The sequence below is a fragment of the Rhinolophus ferrumequinum genome, chromosome 19 (assembly GCF_004115265.2).
Source record: "Rhinolophus ferrumequinum isolate MPI-CBG mRhiFer1 chromosome 19, mRhiFer1_v1.p, whole genome shotgun sequence".
NCBI lineage: Eukaryota > Metazoa > Chordata > Mammalia > Chiroptera > Rhinolophidae > Rhinolophus > Rhinolophus ferrumequinum.
Genome location: NC_046302.1, coordinates 38,601,383 through 38,614,898, shown reverse-complemented (window position 1 = coordinate 38,614,898; position 13,516 = coordinate 38,601,383). Strand labels below are relative to the sequence as shown.

General features: G+C 43.0%; 1 protein-coding gene across 4 annotated transcripts in view; it reads left to right on the top strand.

Annotated features, from left to right (window-relative positions):
• The first annotated feature begins 3,987 nt into the window (after positions 1-3,987).
• PIAS2 (protein inhibitor of activated STAT 2) overlaps positions 3,988-13,516 on the top strand; it is a 75,594-nt gene continuing 66,065 nt past the window's right edge. For 3 of the 4 annotated variants that reach the window (XM_033087139.1, XM_033087135.1, XM_033087136.1), the window contains exon 1: positions 4,000-4,178. In XM_033087139.1, coding sequence (XP_032943030.1) covers positions 4,155-4,178 — 24 coding nt within the window. In that variant the 5' untranslated portion in view covers positions 4,000-4,154. Of the gene's footprint in view, positions 4,179-13,516 lie in introns of all 4 variants that reach the window. The other variant, XM_033087140.1, reaches the window with a different exon arrangement.

Below are 13,516 nucleotides of genomic sequence, written 5' to 3'. Positions count from 1 at the left end.
CTAAATTCAGATATTTTGATTGTTCTCAATTGGTGAGTTGAATCAAATTATCTAGCTGTTTAATATTTATGCCAGCATTCCTGGGGTAAGATTTGTTTATAAGTTAGATAGGAAAACTAATTTTTGCCTAGTTTTGGCATTGAAGTTATAATAGCATTTTATAATAAGTAGAGAATGTTCCTTCATTTTTCAATTTTCTCTGTAGTATTAGAAGTCAGATCATTGGTTGTTTCTGGTGGGAAGTTTGACTGGGAAGGAGTAGGAGGGAACTTTCTGGGGTAATGGAAATGTTCTGTATCTTGATGAGCATTTTTCAAAACTAATTGAAGAGTTTACTTAAGATATGAGGATTTCACTATATGAGAAATTCACTGTATGATGAGAAATTATACCTTAATAAAAATTGTTCAAATATTAACAATTGTTGAATCTAGCTAGAGTGTATACAGATGTTCATTGTATTATGCTTTTAATTTTTCTTTACAGATTAAAAACAATTCAGAACAAAAAGTTGGGGATGTAAAATTAAAAGATAAATTAATTGTTCAGTTTCCTTGATATTAGTTTCAGTAAAGGTGAAGCCAAACACTATTTGCAAAATGTAAACGAGTGAATATATGTGATTAAAATAGATGTATGTTTGGCAAAAGAAGAAAGGTGACCTGAAATTATCTAGGAGGCTTGAACATGGTTATAGGAAGAGGAAATGAGTGGAAAGGAAAAGAAAGATGTTGAGATCAGGGATAATTGATGTGTTCAGAGATAGAAAGGGAAAGAATTAAAAAGACCGGTTCTTGGGACTAAACTCAATTTTCCATGAATGGTCCAAGTAGGTTGAATACTCCTTTCTGAAGATACTAGGACATACCATATGGGTATCTGAGTGCTTCTTAATACTTTTTTTGGTGTGTTTATCACCTATTTAGATACAAAAAAATTATTATATATCAATTTTATATTGATATATATTTTTATTATATATCAAGTTTATAAAATGCACTCATATACCTTATCTCATTTAATCGTCCAACATCCTTAGATCAGTGATAATCATTCCTGTTTTATAGATTAGAAAAGATAGGTTGAGACTTTGCTAAAGTTACACACCTAATAAATGGAAAAGCCAATCCTGAGACTTTTGACTGTATGAGTATGTAGTATAATCTTAGGACACTTTCATTGTAATACTTATTTTTAATTGGAGCCAGATTAAGATGATAGCCCAACCAGGTAATTGCCTAGAATCTCAATCCATAAAACAGATTTTATCCTTGAAAATGTAAATAAAATAGTATTTAATGGAATTCCTCTGGGGAAACAATTCTGTATGTGGCTGGAGTGGTACTTTGGTATGTGGTCTACAGTGGTGGTGAGCCTACTGTTATAACACATTATAAGGAAGTTAGATCCAAGTAAGTGCAGATTTGTTTTTGATAAGTAGGATATATTACAAATTTGAGCCAGAGCTGAATTGCTCATGACAGTAAAGAGAGAGGCATTCTTTCTATACTTTACCACTCAGCTTTCCCTTGAAAAGAATATTGAATGAATATAAGGAGTATAGTTTAGAAAAGATGCCAAATTAGTAATCTGGCCTGGGGAGACAAAGTAGCATCCTGTTTCAGAATTCTTTTGGTTGCAACTAACAGAAAACTCATTTCAAACTATCCAAGACAGTAAAAAGGAATTGGCTCAAGAACACTGGCAAGTACAGAGGTGAGGTGGGTGTCAAAGCTAATTTTGATTTTTTTTTAGTGATTCTTGCCAATGACATGGGTTGGTCCTCAAGCTGGCCCCTCGTAGCAAAATAGCTACAGCTTTCCACATTCTAGAGAGTCTCCTCAGCTCTAATCACTGAATATCTAAGATATTTATTGCCCTACCTGATTGGCCTACCTTGGGGGCAGGGGCCCACACTTGACCTAATTGGCAAACCTGGAAATGCCCTGTAGTTGGATTTACAGGAACAGTTCTGATCTAATCACGGTATCCAGGAGGACATCAGTTGTTATTGGCATAAACCAGTCTGGACCAGCTCCTAATACTCTATGCAGTCAAACCTACCCAACCCTACAATGAACACTACAAACAAGTTTCAGTGCAGCCTTGCTTCTCTTAGTTTTGTATTCATGATGGTCCCTCTTATGGGTTGTAAGATCCTTGGCGGAAAGGCTTATTGTATTCTATTCTTCTTTCTGTTCCCCAAACTCCAGTCCACAGTAACCTTCATTTAATGTCTGTTGAATAATGTTAAACTCTACTGAGGTATAAACCAAGGCCTAAGGAGACTAAGCTAAGATCAAGAATAAGACAAACTAAGACCACAAAGTTAATGGTGTAGAACAGGGGTGTCAAAATGCAGTCCGTGGGCCAACTGCGGCCCGTGGGTCAACTGCGGTCCGCAATCCATTGTTAATTGGCCCACAGCAAATTCCAAAAATATATTTAGTTTACTTAAATAAACCAGGTGAGGCAATAAGTACTTCACCTCGAGTGACTGGCCCGGCTGTTTGTGTATTTTACCACATATGGTCCTTGGTGAAAAACGTTGAAAAAAGTTTGGACACCCCGGTGTAGAACCTACTCTAGATACTGTTCTTCATTTCTTCATTAAACAAATGAATAATTTGTCAGGCGTTTATCAGTCATTAGTCTAGTGGGTTAAACAAATTTTAAGGTAAAAAACTTAAAACACTATTTATGTAATAATCACACAAATAATTACATATTTACCAGGGAGAAATATTACGAGGAAAAGTTCAGGTCCTATGAGTCGTCGTAGAGAGGGATTTGAATTGAAATGGGGCATGTGGGTTTAGGGAAGTTCTTCCTGAAGAAGTGATACTTAAACTGAGACCTGAAGGGTGAACAGGAGTCCAAGAGGGGAAGAGGGAAAGAGTGGGAAGTTATTCTGGGCCCGAGGATCAACATTCAGAGGTCTGAAAAGGTGGTGGTTGATAAATCACTGTCTCATCAGTCGTGGTAGTGGGTCTGATGGAGGAACTGACGGAAGTGCATTGTTGGTGAAGCGAGGGGGAGTGGGAGGAGGCAGTAGGTAGGAACCAGATTAGACGGGGCCGTGGAAATTCTATTAAGTGTTTGAAAGTCTTTTCGTGGATGAGTTCCATTCACCTCTTCAAGGAAATCTGAACCCTGTACTTGGTCCAGCAAATTTTCTGATCAGTTTTCCTCAGCATCTTCTCTCATCCTTTATCAGCAAGTCAGAAGTGCCATCAAGCTTCCTTCCATCTTCTCTTGCCCTTGCCATTTCATTCTTCCCTAGCTATCAGATTTCCCTGACTCCTCGACTTTTTATCATGGCCCTTCTGATAACTCTCTTATTTCACTTCTCTTCCAGTGCCGCCCCTGCCCCCAACCCTTTCAACTCTGCTGGCCATGACATTCAGTTGCCCTTCAAAGTCAGAATCAGCCCCGTTAGTACTTTGAGGATATTAGCAATCCAAAGAGGCCGCAGCAATCCTGCATCATTAGATCGGAACAATGGCTCATCCAGCACCCATTCTTAGATCGTTCCCACACAACTACGCTGGAGGACGGTTTCATTGGCAGCTGCTTCCTCTGTCCACAGCCACCGTGTGAAAGGGCACCGTAAGAATTCTCCCGAAATGTTCCTGTCACGAGTCCCGACCTCTTCTCAGCCACTCCCCGGGGCCAGGTCTCCTCCAAGCCCGCGGGTAACGCGGCAGTTGCGACGGCGCTTCAGGGGGTCGGCCTCCGGCCGCCGCTCGGAGGAGGGAAGTCACCGCTCGGGGCTGAGAGAGGACCGCGACAGGGCTAGGCACGAGAAGGCATGCGGGAGGCGGGCAGGGCACGATAGAGGGCGGGAGCTAACGAGAGGATCACGCAGAAAGCGGGGAGCGCGGCCGGAAGAAGCCGGCGGAAAGTGGCGGGTCGGGTGGGTGGGGGCGCCTGGTGGGCGGGGCCGCGCGGCCGGGGGCGGAGCTCCTGTGCCTATCACGTGACGGGCCCGGCGGCGGCGACGGCGGCGGCGGCCGCGGCGTCTTCAGCGGCGCCCAGTGCAGGATGGTGCTGGAGGCGGCGGCGGTGGCCGTGGTGGCGGCGGCGGCGTCGTTGGCGGCAACGGGAGGGGGTGCTGTGGCGGCAGCGGCGGCGGCGCCCGCGGTTGGTATAAAATGGCGGATTTCGAAGAGTTGAGGGTAAGCGGGGGCGCGGGAGTGCAGAGCGGAGGCCGCGGGGGAGGGGAGGGAAGGCGGGGAAACCGCAGCGTCGCCGGCCGCCACCTTCTTGCTACGCGGGGACGGGTTTGTGGAGCCCGGAGTCCCGGCCCGCGTCGGAGTGAGTGGGCGCCGGGGCAGGCGGCGGGAGGGGGAGGGGAACGAGGCGGCGGAGGACGCCGGGGCCGCGTCGGGGTTGGCGGGCCCGGGGCCCAGGGCTAGCGGCCCTTTGGTCCGGCCTGGGCTCCGCACACCTGGCGCGGGGGTCCGGGGCCGCCCTCGGCAGGGGCTCGTGGGGACGCGACTTCCCCGTTATTTTAAGGGCAGATGTGGAAGCAGGATTTGCTTTTCCACCTTCGCGAGGGGTGTCCGAGTCTCTGGCTATTCAGAAGTCCACATGCTCCTCACTCGGTGGGAGACTGTTTTCTGAAACGTGAAGTTGGGTTTAGGAATTCTCTTTTCTCTACGACTGATGCTACCGTTTAGTCAGATGGGTCACGAGAAAGGCCCCTCCCACCAGTGCTTCCTCAACGTGTTGGAGAGAAGCGTTGTCTTTTGGGAACCCTGCCTTCAGTTATCGGCCTTCAACCTTGATATTTTCTGAGGGCTATGGTAAGAAATCCGCAAAGTCCGTGTTGTCATGAGGTGAGTTTGTGAACTCGTCTTGCTGTTGAGGAAAAACATTTTTCCTCCTAGCCTTAGAACAAGGTCACAACTTTATTGTTGATGCCTTTGTACAATAGAGGTTTGAAAAGGGGTGTGCTGGAAGTAGAACATAAAGGATATTCCCCCCCCAACCCACCCCCCGGGTTGATAACCTTCAGAGTCCTCAGCGAAACAAAACTGTGATAAAGGGACCAGATTTATTTTTTATGGCTCACTTGAATTACTGGTGACATAACTGGAATATTTAAGGACGGAAACCCTGATTTTTAAAACAAAGTCAAAATAGAGATGAATATAAACTTGAAATTCACTGTAAACGTTTTGCTTAACATGAACGAATGGTGTTAGGATTACTTTTTTGGAATAAGAAGGAAAGGAGTCCGGTAAAAGATTCAGTTTTGTATGTTTATTATTGTTTTTTGGCAGGGGATGGGGTCGGGGAAGGATGTTGGCCGGTGACCTCGCTGGTACAGTGGACATCAGCAAAAGAATGCATGAATTATTCTGATCTAAAGGGAGATTGTTACAGTTTGTATAATGCCTGTCATTTTTTCCTCCTGCTGTTTCAAGAATTCTTTAATTCCCAGTAAAGATAAAAGTATATTAATGAATTAATGCCCTCTACTAGTTTATACAGAGAACCACGATAGTAGGAAACAGGTGTTCGTAAGGCTAACGTACGTATAAGGATTTTAGTGTCTCCGAAGCCCAGCTGCAGAGCTTTCACACCTGTGGAGCTTTTGAAGCAACCAGGCCTTAGCCTCACCTGTGTAAATTCATGTGTTAGGTTTGGGATGGGTTGAGAAGACTGAAGTTTAAAGTTAAATTTATTTTTACCTGCAGTATTGTCTTAATTTTTGTGTAATAACAGATGTACGAGGATACAACTTTTCTAAGATTTTTTGTTGATGAACTTTTCCAAGTCTTGCATTACACTTTTTACATATTGGTCAAAGCTTAATAAAAAGTAGACAGTTTATTTACTGGTATAGAGCAGAAAGAACAGTCAGTGCTTTGGTTGGAGTGGAACCAGAAACGGCCAAGTGGTTGGAAATCAAAGAAGCTTTTCTCTCTGTGTCTCCGCCTTCCACCTCTTTCCCTTTTCTGATTTGTTTTGTGGGTCAGCTTCATCATCGCTTTCTGTAAATCAGTTGTGATTACTTCTCCCTGCACTTGATAGAAGATGGCCCCCTCCCTCACAGTTCACATTAGGTAACTAACAATAGATTAATGGGGAGAGTTTTCAGAGGAGGGGAGCGTGCGGGCTGTGGAGATGCTGGAAGAATTATCCACTCCAGTCGTTGCCTTAGCTGCTCCGTGGCGTCTTCTACATTTAAAGATGAACTGTACTCCCGCCGCCTTCGGCCCCCTGCCAGTGCGAAGGGTGATGATGATAAGATAATGCAGATATCCAGTAGAATATAGTGCTTATTACAATACATGCCTGGCTCTGGTCTAAGCGCTACACAGACATACTTAATTTTCACAGCAATTCTATGAAGAAATTGAGGCACAGAGAGATGAAATAATCTGGCCTAGATCACGCAGTTCGAGTCTGGAAGACGTGGGATTTTTAAACCTCAGGTGTCTAGCTTTAGAGTTGGTGCTCTTCAGAGTCTGAACTACACTGCACTGTTCATTTTCCTTTGGGTCCAGGCGGCACTCCCAGCTATCCTCCTGTAACCCATGGACTAAATTGCATGATAAATAACCAGCACCCTTCTTATGTGACTGCTGAGGTAAGAACGTCCAAACCTATAGAAAATTTTATAAGAGTTTATTAGAATCAAACTGAAGACATGCCCAGAAGCAAGAGCTCAAAAATGCTTCAGCGAATGGCAGTTTTGCAGTTCTTTTTATACATTTGGAATGAAAGGAGGGAATGTATTTTTACTATTTTTACAATGAAATCTATTGGTGGTAGTAGGTTAAGGAGGTGGAGAGAGCAAGGAGGGGAAATCCCTATGACTAGATAAATATAAAATAGAGAGATATATTTCTTTTACATTGGTGGGTACAGGGTAGTTTATATTTAACAATCACAGTAGGAAATAGTGATAGTATATAGGCAACAAGTCTATGAGCTTCCTTGAGGATGATTACCAGAGGGGTTTGGAAAGGAGGATTACTCTGGCATTTCAAAGGTGTATTACCCTAGATTCGAAAGAACAATGGACAGAGCTTGCTTAACATGAAGATAAACCTTTCACTAAGGAAGTTAGAGGCCTGGGAATGACTATCCACCAGGTAGGAATTTATGATCAGATCACACTGTGAGGTTACTTTGGTCACTGAGCTTGTCAGATTTGTTACATAGCCCCCTTTTCCTTCACATAACATATAATATTGGAGGGACAATTGACTGAAAAATCTATTTAGAAAAGATGAAAAGGGAAGAAACATCTCGGACATTCTAAGTGGCCTTTGCTTCAGACTATATTGCTATGGTCAGAGTGATAGTCAAGTAAATTAAAGCACCAGGAAAAATCACGGGGATTAGTTTGTTGGCTGACTTCTTGGCAGTAGAGGAAACAGCCGACCTGAAGCCACATGTTTGGCTGCTGTTGGTCTGCTGAGAGGATTTCCATTATCTTTGTCCATTATCATTCAGGGCCACTCCATGAGTCTGTATAACCAGAGCTGGTCACTTCTGGCTGGTGCTGCCATCTCCTGTCCTGGAGGTCAGGAATTTGGGGAGAGGTCATTCTCATAGTGACTCCTGTGCTTTTGCTTTGTACGCTTGGGGGAGGGGAGGTTGTTTGAAGGGACAACTCCTGTAGAACCTTAAGAGGCTGCTTGACAGTTGCAGTTTTTGAGACTGCTGTGTGAGCCAGTACCAGAGATCTTGTCTGGCCATAGCAGAATATGGCAGCCCTACACTTTCCTTCTTTCAGTTCTAGTGACCAGTAGAATACAACCAGCACACCTTTCTTCCAGTTCTGGGAGAGTGATGGGCTGACCTTAGGTGAGAGTCCACTTCTGTTATCATCATCTATTGTCAGGTTAGAGTCCCATCATACAAATCTGACCCATGAGAGAACCGTGGTGGGTTGAGAGAAAGGAAGGGGCAAATTCCCTGTGAAGGGAAATTGCAGTCTGAATAGTCATCGATCTTGATTATAATAATACATCATGTATTAGAAGCTTCCAAGGTGCTAGAGAAGAAATGACTCAATTCACCAGTTGCTTATTTGCAGCACTTACTATGTTGGTAGGAGTTTGCGATTCACTGGTTTGCAGATTTAACTACTGTGTTTCCCTGAAAATAAGACCAGGTCTTACTAATTTTTGCTCCAAAACACGCATTAGAGCTGATTGTCTGGCTAGGTCTTATTTTTGGGGAAACACGGTACTTCTCTCCACTCAACTGGAGGGATTGAAGGGGATCTATTGTTGTTAAGATTTTTTCAAAAGGATCGCTCTTCTGTATTTTTCACTATTCTTTTTGTGCATTGAGAATTTATTATCTCTGTGTGTCAGAACACGAGAATGAATGCGTGTGCAAATCTCTGGTTATGTATTTGGGCTAGTGAAAGTCAGTGATTATAACTTTCTTAATTGATACTGGTAAACCAGACACAGAAGATCTTTTATACTAAGAGGCTTAAGTAACTTTATAACAGAAGATTTTCTATCTAGAAGGGTTGAGTGTTTAGTTCCCTATACCTAGCAGGACTTGCCATCCTGGTAGCTTCAGGTGCTGTTGGGTTGCAGAAGGAGAATGGGAAGTTAAATTAATGGGGGACTAGAGTTAGAGGTCCTCATAACCCCCAACCACTGGGCAAGGAAATAGTGTAATACACATAGATGTGATAGATGTAACAGAATCCACCATGTGATTCAAAGCTATTAGTGGTGTTAAAAGATAAACTGAGGCATATTAAACTTTTAGGAATTTATTTGAGCAAAAATTGATTTGAATCAAACAGTGCCAAACCAGAAGTGGTGAGGAGAACTCCGTTGACGGAAGCTGGGGGAAAAACTTACAAAGACAGAAGCAAAGTAAGGAAATTATTGACTGGCTATAGCTTCCACCCTAGTTGGCTGTTTACAGGCTTAGATTTTGGTTTCCTTACATAGGTGCCAAGCATTAGTGTCACCTCAGTCTGAAGGCCTCCTTGTTTGATTAACAATTGTCCCCTTTTGATTGTCACGTTGTACGCAAGAGATTGACTAGAAACTTGGTATTAGCGCCACCCGTAAGTCACCGTCAGAGTTAAATTGCTCTTGTCTCATTGTGAAACGCATAGGTTATGATCCATGGAAGAATTGCTTTTGCTGCTGATCCCATTGTTCGTCTTGTGTCTGTTTCTGGGTAGCGAGGAGGATCTGGTATGGTCCGTTTCAAAGAGGTTCAAGGGCATTCTTTCTTAGGTGTCATTTCCAGAAGACCTACTCTCCAGGTACTAAATTGTGGAATGTTTGACCATCTGTTGGAGCTTCACGGAAAGCTTTCTTCACCGGGTGGAAATTTACTTTGGCATAATTCATTAAAGCTTTGCCATATATATATATATATATATATATATATATATATATATATATTTTTTTTTTTTTTTTTTAAGATTTTATTGGGGAAGGGGAACAGGACTTCATTGGGGAACAGTGTGTACTTCCAGGACTTTTTTCCAAGTCAAGTTGTTGTCCTTTCAATCTTAGTTGTGGAGGGTGCCATTCAGCTTCAAGTTGTCCTTTCAGTCTTAGTTGTGGAGGGCGCAGCTCAGCTCCAGGTCCAGTTGCCGTTGCTAGTTGCAGGGGGCACAGCCCACCATCCCTTGTGGGAGTCGAACTGGCAACCTTGTGGTTGAAAGGATGCGCTCCAAACAACTGAGCCATCCGGGAGCTCAGCGGCAGCTCAGCTCAAGGTGCCGTGTTCAATCTTAGTTGCAGGGGACGGAGCCCACCATCCCCTGCGGGAATCGAGGAGTTGAACTGGCAACCTTGTGGTTGGCCCACGTGGGAATCGAACCGGCAGCCTTTGGAGTTAGGAGCATGGAGCTCCAACTTCCTGAGCCACCGGGCCGGCCCAAAGCTTTGCAATATTGAGTCATATCAGAATTTATGAGTATAGGAGACACATGTGGTTCTATCATAAAAGACATAGGTCTTTCTGTTACTATTTTATAATGTGCTAATTTATGCTTTTCTATAGGTGTTGATCTAATTGCCATCAAAACCAATGGTGAGAACTTTTGTCCAGGGCAGTCCAGTTGATTCTATTAATTTAGCTAGCTTTAGTTTTAACTTTCCATTTGTCCATTCAACTTTCCAGATGACTAAGGACAGTAAATGCAATGTGTCAGCAGTGCCTTATTTAATTGCTTAATTATTTGTCCAGTGAAATGAGTTCTCCTATCATTAGAGATTTCTCTGTATACTCCATAAAGGAAATACAGTTTCTGAAAGTTTCTTAGCCACTGTTGTGGCATCAGCTTTTCTGCATGGAAAGGCTTGAGTCCAGCCTGAGAACATACAAACAATTACAATATGAACATATTGATTACCCATTGTGGGAGGCAATTGAATGAAGCCCATTTGTAAGTGTCCAAAGGTCTAGTAGGTGGTGGGGATGCTCCATCTAACAATACCTTAGTGGTCTTTCCAGGGTCATGGGCTTGACAAATAAGACACCGGTTGTAAACGACTTTCGCGACCTTGGAGCAGTCATCCCATCAATACTTTTCCATATTGTGTCCGTGCCATGATGAGTTGCTGAATGTAGAGCTTTTAGTAATGACATTTGTAAGGGTGCAGGAAGAACCACGTGGCCGTCCGGGCCCTCAGTGAGTCCTTGTTTAATATTAACTTTGCACCCTTATTGGTCTCAACATTGTTACTCCAGCTTAGGTGCCTGCTTTTGTCTTTTATGTAAATTATCATAAGTAATTTGGTTAGACTCAATCTTATGGAGTTCGTTCAAGTTGCATATTGTAATAATTTTAGTTCTGGCTAATGTAGCATGGAAGTCTGCTAGAGCATTTCCCAGATACGCAGGTTCTGTTTTTCTAGTATGAGCTTCAGTTTTAATTGCAATTTGGTTGGGATTCCAGTAGAAGTGAGGAACCCTCTGTATCTATAACATACCAAAGTCATGGACCACCCCAAGGGCATATCTGCTCTCAGTATAAATGTCTGCTGCTTTTTCTTTGACCAGCTGCCAAGCCTGAGTGAGGGCATGTAGGCCTGCTGGTTGAGCAGACTTAAACTGGGGAAGGATCCCCTTTTCCAGTAGTTCACGTTGGCTTGTTTCAGCATATCCTGCGTGACACTTCCTTTCTGCATTCTTAGCACAGGACCCAGCAATGAAGGGCATTAAATCTGGGCTTTCTAATGTGTTTGTAAGCGAGGGCTTAACCGTGACCCCGCATCTACGCAGTTAACAGTGATCGGTGCCATCGTCAGGCAAGGGTCACAGGGTTGAGCAAGTTGCAGTGCTTAAAGATGGAGTTCAGAAGGTGAAAGGAGAATAAGGTATTATTCTCCTTATTATTCATAAGGTATTAGTCTGCTTGCTGAAAAATGTTGAGTCTGATTGGACCTTAATAGACTCTCAGTAGGATGAGGTACTTGTAAGTCGTATCCTAAGACCCATTCAGTTGAAGCTTCCCTCAATTTAGCTGCTGTGGCTACTGCTTTCAAACAGTTTGGATATGCTCTGGCTGCTGGTTCTAATTGTACGCTATAGGAATAGGTCTGTGTGTTCCTCCATGCTCTTGTGTTAGAACTTGTGCCTGGTTATCACGCTCGTGGGCAAATAAGCTGAAAGGGTTAGTATACTTTGGGAGTCTTAGGGCTGGAGTTTGTTGTAGGGCCAATTTTAGTTGGGTAAAGTCTTGCCATGATTATCTTCCCAGGTAAGGGCTCTGGAATTGAGTTCCTTGTAAGCTCCTATAGGGGAGTTGCAATCAGAGAAAAATATGGAACCCAAGATCTACAGTATTCTGCAAGTCCAAGGAGGCTCCTGTATTGTAATTTAGATGCAGGTCTAGGGAAATTTTGGATAGTGTTTATGCTTTCAGGTGAGAGGGAAATGCCTTCTGCAGTCAAATCGTGCCCTATGCTGTGAACCTTCTCTTTTGAGAATTGGAGTTTTCCCTTGGAGGCCTTGTGGCCTTTACAAACTAATTGCTGTAATAGATAAATTGCATCTATTTCTGAATCCTCCCTTGGAGGGGAAGTTAGCAATAAGTCGTCTACATATTGAATGAGTGTAGAGTTCTTAGGGAATTATAAGGTTGCCAAGTCTTGATGTAAAACCTGTAAAAAAATAGGATAGGGCTTCAGTGTATCTTGTGGCATTACAGTCCAGGTATATTTCTAGTTTTTTCCAAGTGAAGGTAAACAAATATTGATCCTCCTTGTCAACTGGGATACTGAAGAAAGTAGATCAAAGATCCACCATTGTGAATCATTTTGAGTCTGTAAGTACCTTAGATAACAAGGTATTGGGATTTGTAACTATAGGAAACCTTGGTATCACAGTTTTATGAACTGCACGCAGACCCTGGACAAATTTCCAACTTCATCCATTTGGTTTGTTAATGAATAAGATCAGAATGTTACAGGGATTAGTGCACAGAATTATAAGTCCTTTCTTAAGTCTTCTACAGTTGGTGAGAGTCCTAGGATAGCTTCTGGTTTTAGTGGATATGAGGGGAGTTAGGCAGGGGTTTAGAATGATCTATTTGGATTTTCTTGGGTTCAGAGCTCTTAATTTTGCCTTTGTTGAAGAAGAAACCCATCAGCATTCAGGCACTTCTGAGAGATCAGGGCTTTTATACTTTCTCAATTTCATCCATTCCTGCTTGCACAGGAGCACAGTAGCTCAGGTTCAGGAGGGTCAGGAAATTCTAAGATCATTTCTCCTTCTTGGTTAAGTTTTATATGACTTTTCGTTTTAGAAAGCAAAATCTCATCCTAACAGGTTTACTGGGACAGTGTCAGTCACACAGAAGGAAATGTGGTTTCCTGAAAATGGCCCTAGTGTTATCTGGACCGGTTTAGACTCAGGTGCCCTTTGAATTTGGTTAGAAACTTCCAGTACAGAAATATTCTCTACTCCCAGGGATTTGCTGTTTTATGGAACTATCCTCCAATACGATACAGAATTTTCCATTGATTTTTATCTTAGTGTTTCCTCTTGCTCGTTTAGAGATATCATGAAGAGCAATTTACTGAAGGATTCCTCAGAGCCCCATCAATTCCTCAGAGCCCCATCAATGATTATTATTTCGGTAATCAAATTTTTTTAAGACTTCCCCAAAGGAAAAACAGTCTCGATTAATAGGTGGAGGTCTATTAAACAATGGGTTCAGCATGGGGCATTCCCTTTTCCAGTGCCCTGGTTGTTTACAGTAGAGGCAGGCATTTTGGGGCAAAGTGTTCCTGAATGGAGGATCTCTAGGTTCTGGCTTGAAATGTGTACGCGGAGGTTCTCAGCCTGTGGAGCTGTTGTAACTGCAGGGCCATAAGTTTATTGGCTTTTTAAATTTTATCTTGCTGCAAGTTTTTTCCAAATGCTCAGCTAGGGCTGTTAATTCAGCAAAAGGGGCAGTTTCCCAGCCCAGCTTGTGTCTCTTTGTTTAGTTTGGACTGGAGCCTGCTAATGAATAAGGAAATCAAGGCGTTTTCTGTGTTTGATAAAGCCCAGAATG